The sequence below is a fragment of the Psammomys obesus genome, unplaced genomic scaffold (assembly GCF_907164565.1).
Source record: "Psammomys obesus unplaced genomic scaffold, mPsaObe1.curated_primary_1811, whole genome shotgun sequence".
NCBI lineage: Eukaryota > Metazoa > Chordata > Mammalia > Rodentia > Muridae > Psammomys > Psammomys obesus.
Genome location: NW_026592118.1, coordinates 16,906,210 through 16,926,265, shown reverse-complemented (window position 1 = coordinate 16,926,265; position 20,056 = coordinate 16,906,210). Strand labels below are relative to the sequence as shown.

At 39.8% G+C, this 20,056-nt stretch overlaps 1 protein-coding gene across 1 annotated transcript in view; it reads left to right on the top strand.

Moving 5' to 3' along the window:
- Positions 1 to 20,056, top strand: part of Magi2 (membrane associated guanylate kinase, WW and PDZ domain containing 2) — a 1,360,055-nt gene that overhangs the window by 890,742 nt on the left and 449,257 nt on the right. The window contains exon 5 of the mRNA XM_055612892.1: positions 2,349 to 2,427. Within this exon, the coding sequence (XP_055468867.1) occupies positions 2,349 to 2,427 (79 nt within the window). The remainder of the gene's footprint in view (positions 1 to 2,348; positions 2,428 to 20,056) is intronic.

Here is a 20,056-nt window from a genome sequence, read left to right as displayed (position 1 = left end):
GGGGGGTAGATGTTCAAACGCAATGCCAGTGTCCTAAAACCATATGTCACTGAAAAATGAGATCTAGAGACCACATGGTCAGACTGCCTTAGGGCTGCTCAGTTACTGTTTGCGATTCATAGACATTCCATCTATTCCTTGGATGCTGAATGTTAGAAGCTCCCATTTGAACACTACTATTCTGGATACTTAATTTATGTTTTCTTGCCAAGAAAAGTGCTTTTGGGTAATAAGGTTTCTTGTGTTTTATTTTCTTTCCTTTAAATGTCACGAATCACAACTGACTGTTCGGAATTATTGCTTTTGGGGCCACTGTTTAAGTCAGCGGAGCATCACAGTCAGCCACACAAGATTGATATAGTAACTTTCTGAATTCTGGAATGTGTGTAAAATGTGTATCAGAAAACTGTAGGTCTTCCTTCCACACAGCGGTATGTTTCTCCAGATGAGATGATCCCTTCCTCTGCCAGGCAGAGAGAGTCACTGTCAGAATCCAATCTAGAAGGGAGCCAGTCTGAAGTTGGATTGAGTTCTGGTGAGACACAGCCATTCACTGGTTTATCCCCATTCTCTGGGCATTTATGTGCCAGGATTGGCAGCTAGCAGGCCGGTGCAGCTTGGCAAACCCTGTCTGTGAAAAGGCCAGGTAGTATATTTTAAGCTTCCAAGGGCACCTCAACATCTTTGCATCTGCTCAAAGTGAATGAGCGAAGGTCATGAGCGTGTTCCAATAAGTTCTTAATTCTGGACACAGAATGGTAGCTTTCAGGCAGCAAAGTAATCTCACTCTTTTTCTCAACTATAAACTTCACTCCTAGACTACCTAAAATTAAAGGTAGATTAGGTTTGATACCTAGGATAAATTTTATTCCATTTCATCATATGTGGAGCAATTTTCATTCGTACATTTTAAACACTAATATTTTTTTTTAATGTTTTATTCTCGTGTCTCTAGGACTGTATACTATCTAGGCTGTTTTTTGTTGTTGTTAGAATTTGTTTTGTTTTTAGGAATTTTCAGGAATTTTAGCTTAGCTTTTATGTGTATGTGCCTGAAGACCCAGCGGTTGTCCAGATTTGATAAATGTTTGGGAATAATGGTTTGAGGGCTTGGAACCAGCTGTTTGCATTCTGTGTCTCATCACAGCAGTCTCTTATGACTCGTAAGCATGATCATTTTCCGCACTTCCATCAAGTCTCTTTTTACAACTCAGGTCTGAACTCAGATTTCTAAGATCCCCAAGTCAATAATGGGATGTTGGAATCTTCCTGCATCTCTGCTACACAGAAGTTTAAACTTTATATTCAGCTGGCCGTCTACTGTCCACATGGGGCCAAAGGGAGCTATGAACAAACAAAATGTAAACCCACTCAAACATTACATGAGAATTTTTTCGAGGGTGTGTGTGTGCATGTGTGTGTGTGTGTGTGTGTGTGTGTGTATGAGTGTGTGTGTGTGTGTGTGTGTGTGCATGCATGTATTTGTGTATGTTGTAACTTGATCCAGCACACCCAAAACGTGAACTTTCTAGGTAATAGTATCATGTTGCAATGTCAAAGGTCAGGTTGTTCTCTGATCCGGTTCAACATTTTACCCTGATTTTCACATAGCTCAATCCTGACTGTAAGGAGAAATTCAAGTGCAGTTTTTTGTTTTTTTGTTTTTTTTTTAATGCGGTTTTTGGGGGATAGAAAGAGTTTCACTACATAGCTCAGTCCAGGTGGGCCCCAGCCTCACTCTCCTCCTGTCTCAGCCTTCTGAATGCTGACACCTCATAAACTCTCAAGGTCAAATGCTATGTGTGAATGGGTATTTATATAATCACATCTCTTTACATAGGGGCATAATTTCTTGCCAGTTATAATTGGAAGTTAAATGGAAAAAAAAGGGGGGAGGGAGGGATTCTCAACTGATTTAAATGACCCTTGTGGGAAAAAAAAAAAAAAGAAAAGGCCAAGAACATTTCTTCTTGGTATCAGGGGGATAAAAGATGGTCCGATTTGACTATGCATGAAATAAATACTTTTCCTGTTTTCAGGAAAGCAATCACCTGGCCCTTTTAATCTGAGCACTAACACACCCTCTAAACATAAAAGCAACTCCCTTCGCACTGTGTGGCTTAAAATACCAAAGTCATTGTGCTGTGAAGCTTAGGAGTTTTAGCACCAGTCTACACGGCAGAAAAAGAGTTTCCACCTACTACTGGATTCTAAGAATAGAATTTGGGGGAGTGCTGGTTGGTAATCCAGTATAGTCGTATTTTAAAAGCCACAGGGGGGAAAAGTTAACTACCGAATAATTTGGATGCAAAACTGGTAAAACTACGTGCAAAATATTTCACCCTCAGAATCAGCTTTGAACAATAGCTCTTCCTGTTGTGACCATTCCCACAAGGATCACGTAGTGTGGAAGAGCATCCGAAATCCGTTAGAGGCTGGGAGATAGGTCAGTTGGTAAAGGGCTTACTAGACAAACATGAATATCTGAGTTTGCTCCACAGCAAGAGAGTTTGGCCATAGCAGCTGCCTGTAACCCCAGACGGGGGATGTGGAGATAAATCGATCACAGGGGTGCAATGGCCAGGCAGCCAAATGGAATTGATGAGCTAGTTCCCGGTTCAGAGAAAGAGCCTGTATCAAAAAGTCACGCGGTAAATGGTTGAGGATTCCGTGTCAGCCTCTGGCCTCTTGCACGAGCGCACACACACATACACACACACACACATGCAGATCTTTACACGCAAGCACACCTGCACTCAAACATGTCCAGACAGTGTATGTGCCCAAACATAAACGCACATAGGCACATGCGCACAATGAAGTGGCCTGCTGAAACAGCCCTGCTGAAGTTAAAATACAACGCACCTCAGCAACATCCTCCAATGCTTACTCAGGGGAAGAAACCCTGTCATTCTGGAGCCAGGAAAAACTGCTCCAAACCCTGTCGGGCTAGGCCCTGATTCTCTGGCACGGTGATTCTTACCTGTAGGACAAGAATTCTCTTTCCTTCCAAAGGACTCAGCTTCATATACAGGAAGGATGGCACTTTAGACAGTACTCAGCAAATGAGCCTCCCAAACAAGGACAGGAAGAACAAAGGACTGGCCTACCTTAAGAGTTGTGGGCCTCTCCAAGGTTCTCGGAGAGCCGTGAGGGAACAGATCCCTGTGGGCTAAAATTGTCAGACTAGTTAGTTCCAGCCTCATGTTAATAGATTGGTGTTTTCCTCTCCGTTCTGTTAAAAACGGCTCTAAATTTTCACGAAATGATAGCTACACCTGCATCAACTGACTTGATGGCTTCGTTTCTGGATTCAGTATCTGAATTATGAGTGAGTTTTCTTGTGTTACTACAGAAAAAGAAATCGGTTTCAGCGCTTGCCTTCATGAATTTATATTTCAACTGACACTAGTACTTTGAACTTTACCTTAAAAATAAGAATAAATACATAAAACGTCATGTTTTATAGTACCTACCAAACATACTGTTTTTCAAGAGAAGAAACTTGCCCTACAAGACTATTTAGTTTCAAGGCATTTCTTAAATGAGGTTTATAAAATTGGCATAAATAAAGTTATGGTTACATTTTTTTTTAGATTCTGGTTTTAGATTGTCTAGTCTGTCTCTATATGAGAAGTCTGGCTTGTTTTCTCATTTAAGTCTTTTTGATAATTAGTAATCCTACGTTCTCAATATAATCAAATTAATTTTATGTTTACATGCTTTTTGTCTGATGAACGAGCTAAGAACTAAGAATGTGAAAGTGTTTACTGTGAAGAAATTTTTTTTACCATCATTTTGGTGTCAAGGATATTTTCTTTCTTATTTTAGTCATTCTGTTGCTGTGTCAGTTAGAATTTCCTTAGTGGCTGATGTATCAAGCATCTTTCCATGTAATTACTTGTTGTCTGTAAGTGCTACACAGCGAAATGCCACATCATGGTTTTGGCCATTTTGATTGATTTCTCTTTAGTTCAGCTTTTGAGAATTCATGATTCAAGATATGAATTAGCTCATTGGATATACTCCCAGTAAATACCTTGGTTCAGTCTGTAATTTGTTCTTCCGTTCTCTTTACAGGAACTTGTACAGTTGTTTTTATTTTAAAGAGCCCAAATCATAAATCACCTTTTGTGAATCAGCTGGTCCCAGGTGCCTAAGGTTTTCTCATGGTCTTTGTAAATATTGGCCCATTTTGCACGTAGGTGATCTGAATTTTAGTTAATTTATGTACTGTGTCTAAGGCTGTGGTTCTCCCCTTTTGTCTAAGCATGACCAGTGAGCAGCATGGTTGAGAGCCTAGCTTCATTTGTGCATTTGTAAATGAGTTGTAAAGGTCTAATACTTCATACCAGAGTAGAAACATACATACATATGTGTATCAAAAATAACCTTATTTATATACAAATTCTATACCAATAAATTTAAAAAATATTTGAGAATGATAACAATTTAATAGTTGAAGAACAGATTCACTATTCTTTTCTTATATCATTTCTGCATATTTTCTATATGCTATTTCTGTATTACCCCCTTTCTTTTTATTATTATATTGGTGTTTTTATTTTTTCACTTTACATTGTGATCCCAGCCCCTCCCTTCTCTCCTCCCTGCCCCAACCTCCCTTCTCTTCAGAAAAACTCTACCTCCATCCCCATATCAACCAACCCCAGCACATCAAGTCACATCAGGACCAAGCCTTTTCCCCTGGGGACAGAAAAGCAAGCCCCACCAGGGGAAAGTGATCCAAAAGCAGGCAATAGAATCCATGTCAGAGATAGCCCTTGCTCCACTCACTAGGGAACTCACAAGAAGACCAAGCTGCCCATCAGTTACATATGTGTTGGGGTCTAGGTCTACTCCATGCTTGCTCTTTGGTTGGTGCTTCATTCATGGGCCCATGTTGGTTGCCTCAGCTTTCCTTCTTGTGGAGTTCTTGTCCCCTTCAGGTCCTTCTGTCTTTCTGCCAACTCTTCCACAAAACTCCCAGAGCTCTGCCTAGTGTTTGGCTGTGGGTCTGTTTTCATCAGTTTCTGGGTAGAGCCTTTCAGAGGACAGTTATGCTAGGTTCCTGCCTGCAAGCACAGCAGAACTCTCTCCCATGGGGTGTGGGTTGGCTCTCTCCCATGGGGTGTGGGGTCTCAGGTCAGGCCAGTCATTGGCTGGCCATTCCTTCAATCTCTTCTCCATCTTTATCCCTGTACATCTTGTAGACAGGATAAATTTTGGGTCGAAGATTTCTGGGTGAGTTGGTGTCCCCCTCCTTCCACTGGAAGTCCAGCCTGGCTAGGACGTGACCACTTCAGTGTCCATGACACCTGCTGCTAGGAGTCTCAGCTAGAATCACCCCTACATCCTCCTAGAAGCCTACCCTGTCCTAGGTACCCAGCTTGTCTCAGAGATGACCCCTCTAGGTTTTCTTTCTCTCTCCCAGCCTTCTCATCTTTCTCCCCCTCCTTTCCCTACACATCTGATCCTTCCGCACACCCTCCTGCACCCAGTACTGCCTCTTCATACATTTCCACTCTTTATCCCATTTCCCCTTCTAAGTGGAATTAAAGCAACCTCCCTTGGGCCCTCATTGTTACTTAGCTTCTTTGAGAATGTGAACCCTAGTATGGTTATCCTGTACTGTCTATTTAATAGCCATTTATGAATGAGTAATACACCATGGTGTGTGTCTTTCTGGGTCTGGGTTACCTCAGTCAGGATGATCGTTTCTACTTCTATCTTTCTGCCTGCAAAGTTCATAGTTGAGTAGTATTCTGTTGTGTTTTTCATAGCTGAGTAGTATTCTGTTGTGTAAATGTGCCACATTTTCTTTATCCATTCCTCAGTTGATGAACATCTGGGTTGTTTACAGTCTCTGGCTATTACAAATAAAGATGCTATAAACATAGTTGAACAAATATCCTTGTTGTATGGTGGAGCATCTTTTGGGTGTATGGAAACTCAAAAACCCCAGAACAGCTAAAACAATCCTGTACAATACAAGCAATCCTGACAATATCTAAATCCCTGATTTCAAGCAGTTCTACAGAGCAATAGTAATGAAAACTACATGATACTGGCATAGAAACAGGCTAGTTAATCTTATATCTTCTTCAGTATCAGAGATCTGAAGTTTTTCACACAACTGTTTCACTTGCTTGGTTAGAGTCACACCAATATATTTTATATTATTTTTTGCTATTGTGAAGGGTGCTGTTTCCCTAATTTCTTTCTCAGACATTTTGTTGCTTGTATAAAGGAGGGCTAATAACTTGTTGAGTTAATTTTGTATGCAGACACTTTGCTGAAGGTGTTTATCAGCCATAGGAGTTGTCTGGTGGAAACTTGGGGGTGACTTATATATACTATCATATCATCTGCAAATAATGATATTTTGACTTCTTTTCTTCCAATCTCTATCCCCTTGATCTGCTTTACTTGTCTTAATACTTTAACTAGAATTTCAAGTACTATGTTGAATAGATATGGAGAAAATTATCCACCTTGTCTTGTCCCTGACTTTAGTGGAATTGCTTTAAATTTCTCTCCATTTAATTTGGGGTTGGCTATCAGTTTGTTGTATATTGCTTTTAGTATGTTTAGTTATGGGCCTTGTATCCCTGATATCTCCAAACCTTTTATATGAAGGGATGTTGGATTTTATCAAAGGCTTTTTTGGCTTATAATGAGATTATCATGTTGTTGTTTTTTTCCTTTCACTTTTTTTATATGGTGGATTACACTGATGGATTTTTGGATGTTTAACCATCCCTGCATCCCTGAAATGAAGACAACTTGAAACCCTGGGTTCTTTTTGGTTGGGAGACTTTTAATGAATGCTTCTATTTCCTCAGGGGCTATATGGCTATTTAGATTGTTAACCTGGTCTTGAGTTAACTTTGGTAAATAAAATCTATAAAAAAAATTATCCATTTCATTTAGATTATCCAGTTTTGTGGAGTATAGGCTTTTGAAGTAACACCTAATGATTTTTTTTGGATTTCCTCAGTGTCTGTTGCTGTGTCCCCCTTTTCATTTCTGATTTTGTCAATTTGGATACTGTCTCTCTGCCTTTTAATTAGTTTGGCTAAAGGTTTGTCTATCTTGTTGATTTTCTCAAAAAAAAATAACTTTAAGTTTTGTTGAATATTTGTATTGTTCTCTTTATTTATAATTTATTGATTTCAGCTCTGAGTTTTATTATTTCCTGCCACCTACTCATCTTTGGTGTGTTTGCTCTTTTTATTCTAGAATTCTAGAGCTTTCACGTGTGCTTTTTAAGTTATTAGTATGTGATCTCTTCAATTTCTTTATGAAATCGCTTATTGCTATGACCTTTCCTCTTAGCACTGCTTTCATTGTGTCATGTAAAGTTTGGTGTTTTGTGCCTTCATTTTCATTGAATTCTAAAAAGCTTTTAATTTCTTTCTTTATTCCCTCCCTGACCCAGAGGTAAATTGAGTAAGGAGTTGTTTAGTTTCTATGAGTTAGTAGGCTTTCTGTTGTTTCTGTTGTTGCTGAGATCCAGCCTTGGTCCATGGTGGTCTGGTAAGATACAAGGGTTTATTTCAATTGTCTTGTGGTCTACTGAGGCCTGCTTTATGACCACGTATGTGGTCAATTTTGGAGAAGGTTCTGTGTGATGCTGTGTTTAGTGTTTGTGTGGAATGTTCTATAGATAGCTGTTAGGTCCATTTGGTTCATAACATCAGTTAGTTTCATCATTTCTTTGTTTCGTTTCTGTCGCATTGTCCTGTCAATTGATGATAGTGGTGTATTAAAGTCTTCCACTATTATGTGTGGGGTTTCAATTAAAATTTAGCAGTATTTCTTTTACAAATGTCAGTGCCCTTCTATTTGGGGCATGGATGTTCAGAATTGAAATATCATCTTGGTGGAATTATCCTTTGAATATCCATTTCCTTTGATCAGTTGTGGTTGAAAGTCTATTTTATTACTTGTTAGAATGGCTATTCCAGCTTGCTTCTTGGTTCTGTTTACTTGGAAAACTTCTTTTCAGCCCTTTATTCTGAGGTAATGTCTATCTTTGTTGCTGAGGTGTGTTTCTTGTATGAAACAGTAAGATTAAACCTGCTTTCACATCCAGTCTGTTACCTTGTGTCTTTTTATTGGGGAATTGAGTCAATGTGTTGAGGGATATTATGACTTGACTAATGATTATTGATTCCTGTTATTTTGATGTTGTAAGTGGTAGTGTGCTTCACTTCTTTTGATTCTGCTTGTGCGAAATTACTTATTTCCTATGTTCTCTTGGGTGTGATTTTCCTCATTGTGTTGGAGTTTCCTTTTAGTATCTTCTGTAGGGCTTGGGTAGTGAAAAGGCTTATTTAAATTTGGTTTTGTCATGGAATATTTTGTTTTCTCTGTCTGTGGCGATTGACAGCTTTATTGGGTACAGTAGTTTGGGCAGGCATCTCTGGTCTCTTAGGGTCTGCAAGACATCTGCCCAGGCCCTTGTGGTTTTTAAAATCTCTATAACAAAGTCTGGTGCAATTCTAATAGGTATGCTTTTATATGTTACTTGGCCATTATCCCTTGAGGTTTTTGATACTCTTTCTTTGTTAGGTATAGTTAGTGTTTTGATTATTATGTGGCAGGAGGATTTCTTTTTTAGTCCAATCTATTTGATGTTCAATGGGCTTCTTATACATTTATAGGCATCTCTTAGTTTATGTATGGGAAATTTTCTTCTATGATACTGTTGAAGGTATTTTCTGAGCCTTTGATCTGCAAATTTTTTCCTTCTATTTCTGTTATTCTTTTTTGTTCTTTCTTATTAAAATATTTTATTTTTATTAATTACAATTTATTCCATTTGTATTTTGCGTGTAGCTCCCTCTCTCTTCCACTCCCAATCCCACCCTCCCTCTCTCTTTTCCACCCATGCCCCTCCCCCAGTCCACTAATAGGGGAGGTCTTCCTCCCCTTCCATCTGATTCTAGTCTATCAGGTCTCATCAGGAGTGGCTTCTTCTGTGGCCTGGTAAGGCTGCACCCCTGTGAGAGGGAGGTGATCAAAGAGCAGGCCAATCAGTTTATGTCAGAGACAGTCTATGTTCCCATTACTAGAGAACCCACTTGGACACTGACCCACCATTGGTTACATCTGTGCAGTGGTTCTAGGTATCATTCTCAGAAAACACACCTGTGTCCAGCTTTTTTAGTTCTGTTGCTCTCCTTGTGGAGCTCCTGTCCCTTCCAGGTCTCTATATCTCCCCCTACTTTCATAAGATTCCCTGCACTCTGACCAGAGTTTGACTATGAGTCTCAGCATCTGCTTTGATACTCTGCAGGGTAGAGTCTTTCACAGGCCCTCTGTGGTAGGGTCCTGTCCTGTTACCTGTTTTCTCCTTCTTCTGATGTCCATCTTTGCCTTTCTGAATGAGGATTGAGCATCTTTCCCAGAGTCCTTCTTCTTGATTACCATCTTTAGTTGTACAGATTTTATTATGTTTATCCTATATTATATGTCTAATATCTACTTATGAATGCGTATATATCCTGTGAGTCTTTCTGCTTCTGGGATACCTCACTCAGGATGATCTTTTCTAGTTCCCACCATTTGCCTGAAAATTTCATGATTTCCTTGTTTTTAATTGCTGAGTAATATTCCATTGGGTAAATGTACCACAATTTCTGTATCTGTTCCTCAAATGAGGATCATCTGGGTTGTTTCCAGCTTCTGGCTATTACAAATAAGGCTGCTACAAGCATGGTTGAGCAAATGTCCTTGTTGTATACTATGCCTATGAGTGTTATAGCTGGGTCTTGAGGTAGCACTATTCCTAATTGTCTGAGAAAGTGCCCGATTGTTTTCCAAAGTGGTTGTATAAGTTTACATTCTCACCAGCAATGGAGGAGGGTTCCCCTTTTTCCATATCCTCTCTAGCATGTGTTGTCACTTGAGTTTTGATCTTAGCCATTCTGATGGGTATAAGGTGAAATCTCAGGGTAGTTTTGATTTGCATTTCCCTGATGGCTAAGGATGTTGAACATTTCTTTAAGTGTTTCTCTGCCATTCAATATTCCTCTGTTGAGAATTCTCTGTTTACCTCTGTACCCCATTTTTTAGTTGGATGACTTGATTTTTTTTGCTGTTTAACTTCTTGAGTTCTTTATATATTCTGGATATTAGCCTTTTGTCAGATATAGGGTTGGTGAAGATTCTTTCCCAATCGGTAGGCAGCCATTTTGTTCTGGTGACAGTATCTTTGGATTACAGAAGCTATTCAGTTTCATGAGGTCCCATTTATTGATTGTTGATCTTAGAACCTGTGCTGTTGGTGTTCTGTTCTTAAGTTTGATGTTTTCATAGTATTTCAAATATCCTGGATGTTTTTTTTGTTAGAAACTTTTTGGATTTAACATTTTCTTTGATTGATGTATCAATATCTTCTATGCCTTAGATTTTCTCTTTGATCTCTTGTAGTCTGTTGGTGATGCTTGCATCTGTAGTTCCTGTCCTCTTTCTTAGGTTTTCCATTTTCAGGATTGCCTCAATTTGTGTTGTCTTTTTGTTTCTATTTTATTTTTCAGGTCTTGAACAGTTTTATTCATTTCCTTCCCCTGATTCCTTATATGTTCCTGTATTTCTTTAAGGGATTTATTAATTTCCTTCACCAGTTTGATTGTATTTTTTCTGTATTTCTTTGAGAGATTTATTTATTTCCTGTTTAAAGACCTCTGTCATCTTCATAAGAGATTCAATGTTGTTTTCCCGCACTTCAGGTGTGTTTGGACATGCAGGGCTTGATGTAGTAGGATAGTTGTGTTTTAATGGTGCTATATTGCCCAGCGTTTCATTGAGCGTGTTCTTAACCCTGGCCTTTAACCATCTGGGTTGTACCAGATGTTGGCAGGCTTGGAGGATCCTGAAGGTTTCCAGCACCTGGAATTTCAAGTAGAGCTAGGGCCTGGTGTCTCCAGCTGGGAGAGCATGGTGCAAACCACACTCCTGCTGGGTTGTGGAAGAGGCTCTCCAATCTCACTGTTGCCTCTTGGTTTGCAGAGTTGTGACCTGGGAACTGGCACACAGAGGGCCAAGTGCTGTTGGGTTTGGGGAGGGTTCTCACCTGGTAATCTCTGATGACTGCTGCCTCTGGGATTGCCAATAGAGCTCAAGCCTGGGAACTGGCATGCAGGACATGCAGTGGTTATTATTCACTTTTAACATAAAGAAAAGCAATTGTGGTTTTTTTGTGTTTATTTTGTATTATTTGATCAAAGTTATGTGTAAGCTACATAAACTTTTGCAGATTCCACATGATTTGTACCTATACCGTTCTCGACTTATGCAATTTTGTTTCTTATTTAAACTGTTGATATAGCATGTTTATACTGACCGATTTTGAAATATTGAAACTTTTCTTTGGCTAAGCTTAACTTGATCATAGTGTACCATTCTTCATTTGTACTTCTTTTTTAATGTGCTGATGTTTTATTAAAGATGTTTATGAGTTATATTGGTTCATAATTTCATTTTATGTACACTTTTTTTTGTTTGGGGGGATTGTTCATTTGTTTGTTTGTTTGTTTGCTTGCTTGTTTGAGATAAGCTTCCTCTGTGTTGTTTTGGCTGTTCTGGACTTGCTTTGTAGACCAGGCTGGCCTTGAACTCAGAGATTCCCTGCATCTGCCTCTTTGAGTTGCTGCAATTACAGTTGTCTGACCCCACACCCAGGATTTTTGTACACTTTAATCTGGGTAATACTGGACACACAAAATAAACACTTATGGTGTGTTGAGTTTTGTTTTACGTTTTCCTTTGCAGTTCAAGGCGTGGACCCAGACTTTGCCCATGCAAGGCAAGCGGTGCACTACCAAATTTCAGTTGACAACCCAACCCACCTGTTGTAGTTTACTTTCTGTTAACTAGGATCAATCCCATGACTAAAGGCAACTTCCTAAGGAAAGAGTTTGTTTCAGGTTACAGTCCCTTATCTAGAGAAGTCAGGGCAGAGAGAAACACTGCTGGCCAGTTGCTCAGAGTTTCCTGGTCAGCTACTTTTCTTATATAACACAGGCACATGCCCACATGTGGCACCACCCACAGTGATCTTCCCCCATTAATTAGCAATAAAAACTGCCTTGCAGGCACGCTCACCAGCCACACTAATTGAGACAGTTCTTCAGTTGAGATGCCCTCTTCTCTTCACAGGTATGTCAAGGTGATAACCAACATTGGTGATCTGAACCTTTTCTCCTTTCTGTAAGAGCTTGCACAGCATGTCTTTCAGTTCCTCTTTTTAAGTGTTTGATAAGTTCTCCAGGAACATAACCTGGCCTGGATGTCATTCTAACTGGGATTTTAATTAAACATTTGGTTCCATTAAGCATGATGGAATGATTCAGGTCATGTACTTCATTTTATTTTAGTTTTGATGATTTGTGGCTTTATAGGACTTGGCCCAATTCTCTTAAGTGGTCATAGAAAAAAAAATGGTTCATGTTTTCCATGTTGTTGAATTTGGTGAATAAGTTATATAAATATACCTTTAATTCCACTATTTTAACCTATGTGACTATAAGATTGTAATTTGTTATATTTTTCTTTAAATTTTTCTACATGCTACTTTTTCAGTATGAGTTTTGAGGACTTGAATTCCCTAATAGTTCAGCATGTAAATATGCTTGCCATGCAAATATCTGCCCATTCCTTGGTCACTTCATTATAACTGCTTTCAAGTCACTCTGTGGCGATTCAAATATTTTTAAAATTACTATCAGTTGTCCTTTTCTCATCCAGCTGTGGTTTTTCTTGTTCTTGGTATGTGGAGTTACATTTAAACTTACCTTGGACATTTCTATACACTTTAAAAAAAAACCTGGATGTTTGAAGTAAAATCTTCGTTTTAGTGGTGCCCTTGTTTCAACCTCACATGTAAGTTTTGGCCTCTTTTTGGTTGTTTATTTATAATTGCAATTTTTTTTTAGCTGTTCCCATGGAAGTGTCCTTACTTCTATCTTGAGAGCTTCTGGTACATTGAGCTCCTGGTGTGACTTGTGAACGAGGTCACACAGAGTACCTCTGTGGGTCACAGGCGTCCTGTAGCAGGGATGTGGGAAACTAGATCTGTGAAATGGAAGTGTTGCACCTCACTGTCCTTCTCTGCCCTTGCAGACTGACAGCTGTAGGAGGGGATGGGCCATCCTTTATTGTTGTCACCAGTATAGCTGCACTAGCCTGCCACTGTCAGTGAGGAGTGCATCAGTCTCTTTGTAGGCTATTGATGATGCCACAGGCAAAATGCGAAATTACCATTCTTGCAAATAGTTAGTGTTCAGGATGAGGCTTCTCCCAGCTCTCTGATCCTGAGCGTTTTTCCAGAAGGAGTAGGATGCTTCTCATTTGCTGTCATCCTTCTTCAGTTATATGTACCTGTTGTCTGCTTTAGGCTAAGGCTGCCTTGATGCATAGTCTGAAATAGGAGAGTGTTGAAAAGAACCCCAGAGACTGGTGATTTCCTTGCTTCAATCCTAAATTCCCGAGACAATTTGCCTGTTTCTGTCAGAATTTTTTATGATTGCCTCTTGAATAATCAAGGGTTTTAATTCTAGTTAATGGGGAAGAAAAGGAAGATCTGAGTCTTCACCATTTTTATGAGTTAAGGTGTCTAAATGTTATTTCCTTTTTGTACTAAATGATAACTTTGGAGAGCAGAAAGCTGAAAGAGGCATGATTGGATATAGGGTTGGGCACTAATTTTAGTAGGGTATATATAATATAGTATGTATAGTAGAGCAAACGTGATATAAATATGTACAAGGAGGATTCATAGCAGTGAGAAGTTTTTGCTGAAATGAAGGCAGAGAATGGGAGCCAGCAAAGAGTTGGGGAGAAGTCAGCTGAATCCAATCAAGTATGAACAGGCATAAGGAAATTCGTTACATTGCAAGCTATTTAAAAGTGACAGGGTAAACATTAGAAGCGTTTTTACCTGTTTTCTCTTTTGAAACTATGGTCAGTGACTTAACTGAAAGTTTTTAGTTCACATTCATCATGATGCCGTAGTTCATAGTTAAGACCCTGATCTTTGAGCATAAATGGCAAGACCTGAGCCAAAGACACCTGAGTTCAAGATAGTTATCAGTGTTATATCCATCATTCACACACCAGATACACTGACACCTAACATGAGCACAGTCGATGAGATTTCACATGTGACTTGGAAGGTAGTCCCTGAGATTTAACAACAATAAGTCTATTTTGGGCTGCCTCCCTAGTTTTGCTACCAACATTCCAAAGTATGTTTGCTTCTTTTGTTGAAAGGCTTTATTTTCAAGCTCAAGAGCTTTCCAGGATGACCTCTTAAAAAAATTAATTCCTTTAAAAAAATATTGTAGATGGCTAAATACTTGGCCATTGATTAATTGAAGAAATTGATTAAATATTATATAAATAATTTTATATTTTAAATAAAAGAGATTTTGTTTTATATATTCTAATTTTTTTCTCCTCTGAGCTGTCATGTCATTAAATACGCTGGTAAGTATGATTTCACGATCCAAATATTTTGTGCCCTATAACTTATTCTTAAATCAATGGCATAAATTTAGTTCTCTGAAAATTATTTCAAATATTTAGTTAGATTCTGAGTTCATAAAGCTTTAAAAAAAAAAAAAAAAAGAACAAGCATCTGTTGTTCTGTCTGTTTCTCAGATATTCACTGCAGTCCACAATACTTTAGAATGCTCTCCCTGAGAGCTAAGTGTGGTTCTGTCAGTCACATGGACAGGCATACCATTAAGTGTCCCTCAGTGATGAGACCTGCTCATTATTGCAGAAAGCAAAAGAAAAAGGCTAAACACTGACCTGAATTGTTATAGCCAAGCTCTCCAAAAGGAAGAGATCCCGATCCAGGTCACCAACACAAAGTGAAAGCTTTGGAAATTAACTGTGACTCAGAGTGAGGAGGGAAAGTGAAAAGCCGAGGTGCAGTGATCTAGTACCCCTTTCCCTGCACGGAACGGTAGTTTCCTAAATGCCAAGCATCATAAAGCTGTGCTTCCAAAGGCTGCTCACACTAAAAAAGGAAACATTTCCCCCCAGTGAGGGAGAAGAAGGAACACTTAGGACTCTGTGACCTCAACATCAAGTATCTCAGAGTGGCTGGTTTTCATTGAGGCTACGTATTTAGCCATCTACAATATTTTTTTAAAGGAATTAATTTTTTTAAGAGGTCATCCTGGAAAGCTCTTGAGCTTGAAAATAAAGCCTTTCGACAAAAGAAGCAAACATACTTTGGAATGTTGGTAGCAAAACTAGGGAGGCAGCCCAAAATAGACTTATTGTTGTTAAATCTCAGGGACTACCTTCCAAGTCACATGTGAAATCTTATCGACTGTGCTCATCTCTCTTCCCGCCACTAAGTAGGCCCATGACATCTGACAATTTGTATTTTTTTTTCTGTATTCTCATTAAGCAATGCCTTACTATCCTATTTATTTTTTATTAATTTATTGTTTGTTTGTTTGTTTGTTACAATTTATTCACTTGTATCCCAGCTGTAGCCCCCTCCATCATCCCCTCCCAATCACACTTTCCTCCCTCTTCTCCTCCCATGCTCCTCCCCCAGTCCACTGAGAAGGGAGTTCCACCTCCCCTTCCATCTGACCCTAGCCTATCAGGTCTCATCAGGACTGTCTTTTATAGTCTTCTGCTGTGGCCTGGAAAGGCTGCTCCCCCCTCAGGTGGAGGTGGTCAAAGAGCCAGCCATTGAGTTCCCCTTACTGGGGAGCCAATTTGGAGACTGAACTGCCATGGGCTACATCTGTGCAGGGGTTCTAGGTTATCTCCATGAATGCTCCTTGGTTGGAGTATCAGCCCCAGAAAAGACCCCTGTGTCCAGATTTCTTGGTGGTGTTGCTCTCTTTGTGGGGCTCCTGACCCCTCCAGGTCTTTCTATCTCCCCCTTCTTTCATAAGATTCCCTGCACTCTGCCCAAAGTTTGCCTATGAGTCTCAGTATCTTCTTTGATACCCTGCTGGGTAGAATATTTCAGAGGCCCTCTGTGATAGACTCCTGTCCTGTTTCCTGTGTTCTCCCTCTTCCTATATCCCTTCCGTTTGCCTTTCTGAATGAGAATTGATCATCTTACCCAGGATCCTCCTTCTTGCTGAGCTTCTTTAGGTATACAGATTTTAGTGTGTTTATCCTATATTATATGTCTAAAACAGAGAGAAAAATCAGTCTCTTTGAAATCAGTGACAAGGCAAGCTGCCTCCTCTCTCCATATCTCTTCAACATAGTACTTGAAGTCTTAGATACACCAATAAGACAACTAAAGGCAAGCATGGAGATACAAATTGGGTAGGAAGAAGTCAAAGTATCACTATTTACAGATGATATGATAGTATACACGAGTGACCTCAAAAATTCAACTGGAGAACTCCTTCCACTGATAAACACCTTCAGCCATGTGGCTGGATACAAAATTAACTCAAAAAATTCATTGGTGCTCCTATACACAAAAGACAAAAGGACTGAGAAAGAAATTAGGGAAACTACCTCCTTCATAGTAGCCACAGATAACATAAAGTACCTTGGTGTGACTCTAACCAAGCAAGTGGAAGACCTGTTTGAAAAAAACTTCAAGTCTCTCAAGAAAGAAATTGAAGAAGATATCAGAAGATGGAAAGATCTCCCATGCTTATTTATTTTTAAGGTATTCTATCTTTCTTCCCCCCCCTCCTTTTTACATTTATTCAATTCAATTCAATTTCCTTTTGGGAATGATTTACTCCTGGCTATAGGCCCTGCTTTAAGGCTACAGACAGTGTCTCTGATACTGACTTGTATGTGGCATCATATATTCTCATTCCTTTCAGCGCAATTATCTTCCTGTAAGGGAAGCAACTTCCTCTCTGCGACTGTATCTATAAACCCATTCTGCTTCCAGACCTGATTTCTATTAGATCTCATTTTTGTTAATGTGACAAAAATTTCTGACAAAAACGATTCATGGGTTGAGAGGTTTCTTTTGGCCCACTGCTTGAGAGGCATAGTCCATGGTGGTAAGGGAGACACATGACAGCAGGTGAGGGCTGAGGCAGCTGATGGCGTGACATCTGTAGTCAGGGAGCAGAGAGAGAGGAATACTTGTTCCTGGCTCACTTTTTTCTTCCAGGCCATAAGTCAATGCCACCTGCATTCAGGACAGCTCTTCTCTCCTCAGTCAAACCTATTTGAAAACTCCCTTAAATAGCCAGACATGTGTTCTCATGGCTATTTTTAAATCCAATCGATTTGATAATGACATTTGCTCATATCTTGACACTGCTGAACCCCATTTTCAGAGAGAGTATAAATAAGAAGACACCACTAACCTCTCCAACAGCAAATGCTATAGGGAATCATTATCATTCACCACATGAGAGAAAGTAAAAGATGGCTCCACATAAACCATTCACGGAAGTCAGTGAAAGCTGAAGCTGTGCCCCGTTCTACAGGTTGCTTCTACGTAATTCCTTCTAAATGTTCAGCTTCCCTGGGCTCACCGCATGTGGGTTGCTGCCCGATTGATCCCTCCGCCATTAACACACTTCATCTCCAATATATGCTCCCGGTTCAATATTTTTTATTTTAACCCTTTAATTCTCCCAATAGAAATACATCCAAGTGCTACAACTACTTCTTAAAGTCCATTTTGTTTCTATTAATCCAGGGCAGTTAAAATTACTTTGTGTTCAATCCTTACTCTAAGCAGGTCTGTGTTTGTTACATTTCAAGTCCTTTTTTGAAGGCATAAAACCTGTTCCCATTCCTGAACAGTGAGTCATGTATGTATTCTTCTACTCCCTCTTTTCCCATATGAGATCTTTCATAGAAGGAAATATTTCTTAGACTTTCTGAAATGTATCATCTTAAAAGTGTCTCAGTTGGTTGTCTTCTGTCACTGTTGACAATAATATAATTATTTCATTTTTCTTTCTATATTCAATATAAACCCATGGTATCTAGCTATAATTAAGCCTTGTGTGTTTCTACATGTCTTCATTCTATTTGTTTTTCTTTATTCCTCAGTGATTACCAAGTGCTTTGTTGTCATTAAACACACACACACACACAAATTTCAGTCAGGTAGCAGCGCTCTTGGATCTTCCTTAAAACTCGGGTTTTAAAAGTTTGTCCATCCACTTAAGACATAAAAAGAACGTGGAGTTTACTCTAAGACACCAAGGGAACTTGTGATAAAATGCCGACATAAGAGGAAAAGAAATGAACACGTAACTCGAAGTGCCATGATTTGGCCTTTTATTTGAAGACCCCAAAATTCAGCTTCCCGATAGTTACAGCGTTTGAATTCTCTCTCAACCTGTCCTGATTTAACATCATGCTAAATGGTCAGGTAGATACTCTTTGCTAGTATTGTTCAGATACATGGTACCTTCGATTCTCTAAACAGTGGACAAAGGGAATAAAAAAACCGCCTTAAACTTATTACATACATCACATGATTCTGGGCCCTTATATTTTTTCTTATTAAAAAGTTGTCCATTTTATCCCATTTTACTTCTATTTAAAACTGTATCAAACCATTCTATTATAATGTTATTTAATATGTAAATTGAATTGCTATAATGAAACAAAGTGTTGCTTTAAATCAAATGTAAACATTAGGGGCTAGAGAGATGGCTGAGTGGCTAAGAGCACTTACAGCTTTTGCAGAGGACCTGAGTTTGGTTCTGAGCGATCCATATCAGATCGCTATACAGCTGCCTATAGTTCTTGTTCCTGGCTATCTGTAGCCTTCGGGCCTCTATGGGCACTTTACACATGCTGCATATAAATGCATGGAGTCACACACATACATGTAAATAATTTTTTAAAATTTAATTCAAAAAATACAGAACATAAATAAAAGTGTATCAGTTGTCTTCTTTGCTGGTATAGTGCAACTAAACTGTGGCTTTAGATTTAGAAAATGCCATCATTTGTTCCTAGGTGACACACAGCACTTTCCATTGTCACTATAACGAACAAATATTTGTTGGGGAGGCAGGAAAGATGGAGAAAATGAGCAGTGAGTGAGCAGTGGAGAGGGTGGAGCTGGACACCCTGAGAAGCCTGTGGTGAACAGGGAAACATGTTGTTGCTAGTAGGGCCAACAGGATGGTATGCAGCGGCCTGGAGATTGTACTCTGACTCAGCCCTGAACACAAGGCTCAGGCCTCACAATCCCCTTGGTTCTGAGCAATGAAAAGGTGGCCATGACGAAGAACAGATCATTTTCTGGGTTGACTCTTCTTACAAGACCTCTTTCGTGCTGTGGTGCCCATGGAGGCCACTTTGGTATCGTGGTCCTCTGCCACAGGTCCTGTTGAAATCCAAGGTTCACGTGGATTCTCGCTGTTCTAAGGCAGGAGGGAGCTGTGTGGATGTCGCTGGCATCAGGTACCACCAAAAGCCTTAAGGATGTCCTTGGTCTGGGCCACTGCCTGAGGCTATGCTGATGTCAGAGTCCCTGCTTCCAAAGGGAGCCATCCTGATGTGAGTGGCCTCTGCTGCCACCTAAGGCCACGTCTGGGTCTGTGGTCCTACTGCAGCTGTGTTGATGTCCATGCTCTGTACTGCCACCAGAGACCATGCTGAGGTCTATGGCACATGCAGACCATGTGTATGGCTGTGGTCTATGTTGTCTTCAGAAACCCTGTGGAAGTCCATGACCCATGCTTCTGCTGGCTGTAAAGGGCGGGAAAGCTTCTGCTGCAGTGATATCAATAATTGCACACTCACATTTGAGAAAGAGGGACACAGAGGGCTTCTGTGACAACCCTCCTACCCCTACTCTACCCCACCCCTAAAGTAACAGAGTAGACTGGAAGCCACCAATGAGAACTCTGAAAGTTGTGACGAGGATGCTGAAGTGTGGCTCTCTACAACTAATGACTTCTGGAGAGGGTGCAGGTGGGGAAGAATTCAGTTTACTTTAAGAGACTGGCCCCTGGGGAGTTTGACCATGATCCAGTGAGTATATGGGCAACATAAATTGGATTTGTTGGGTTATTTGTTTGTTTGTTGGTTGGTTTGTTATTTTTTGTTTTGT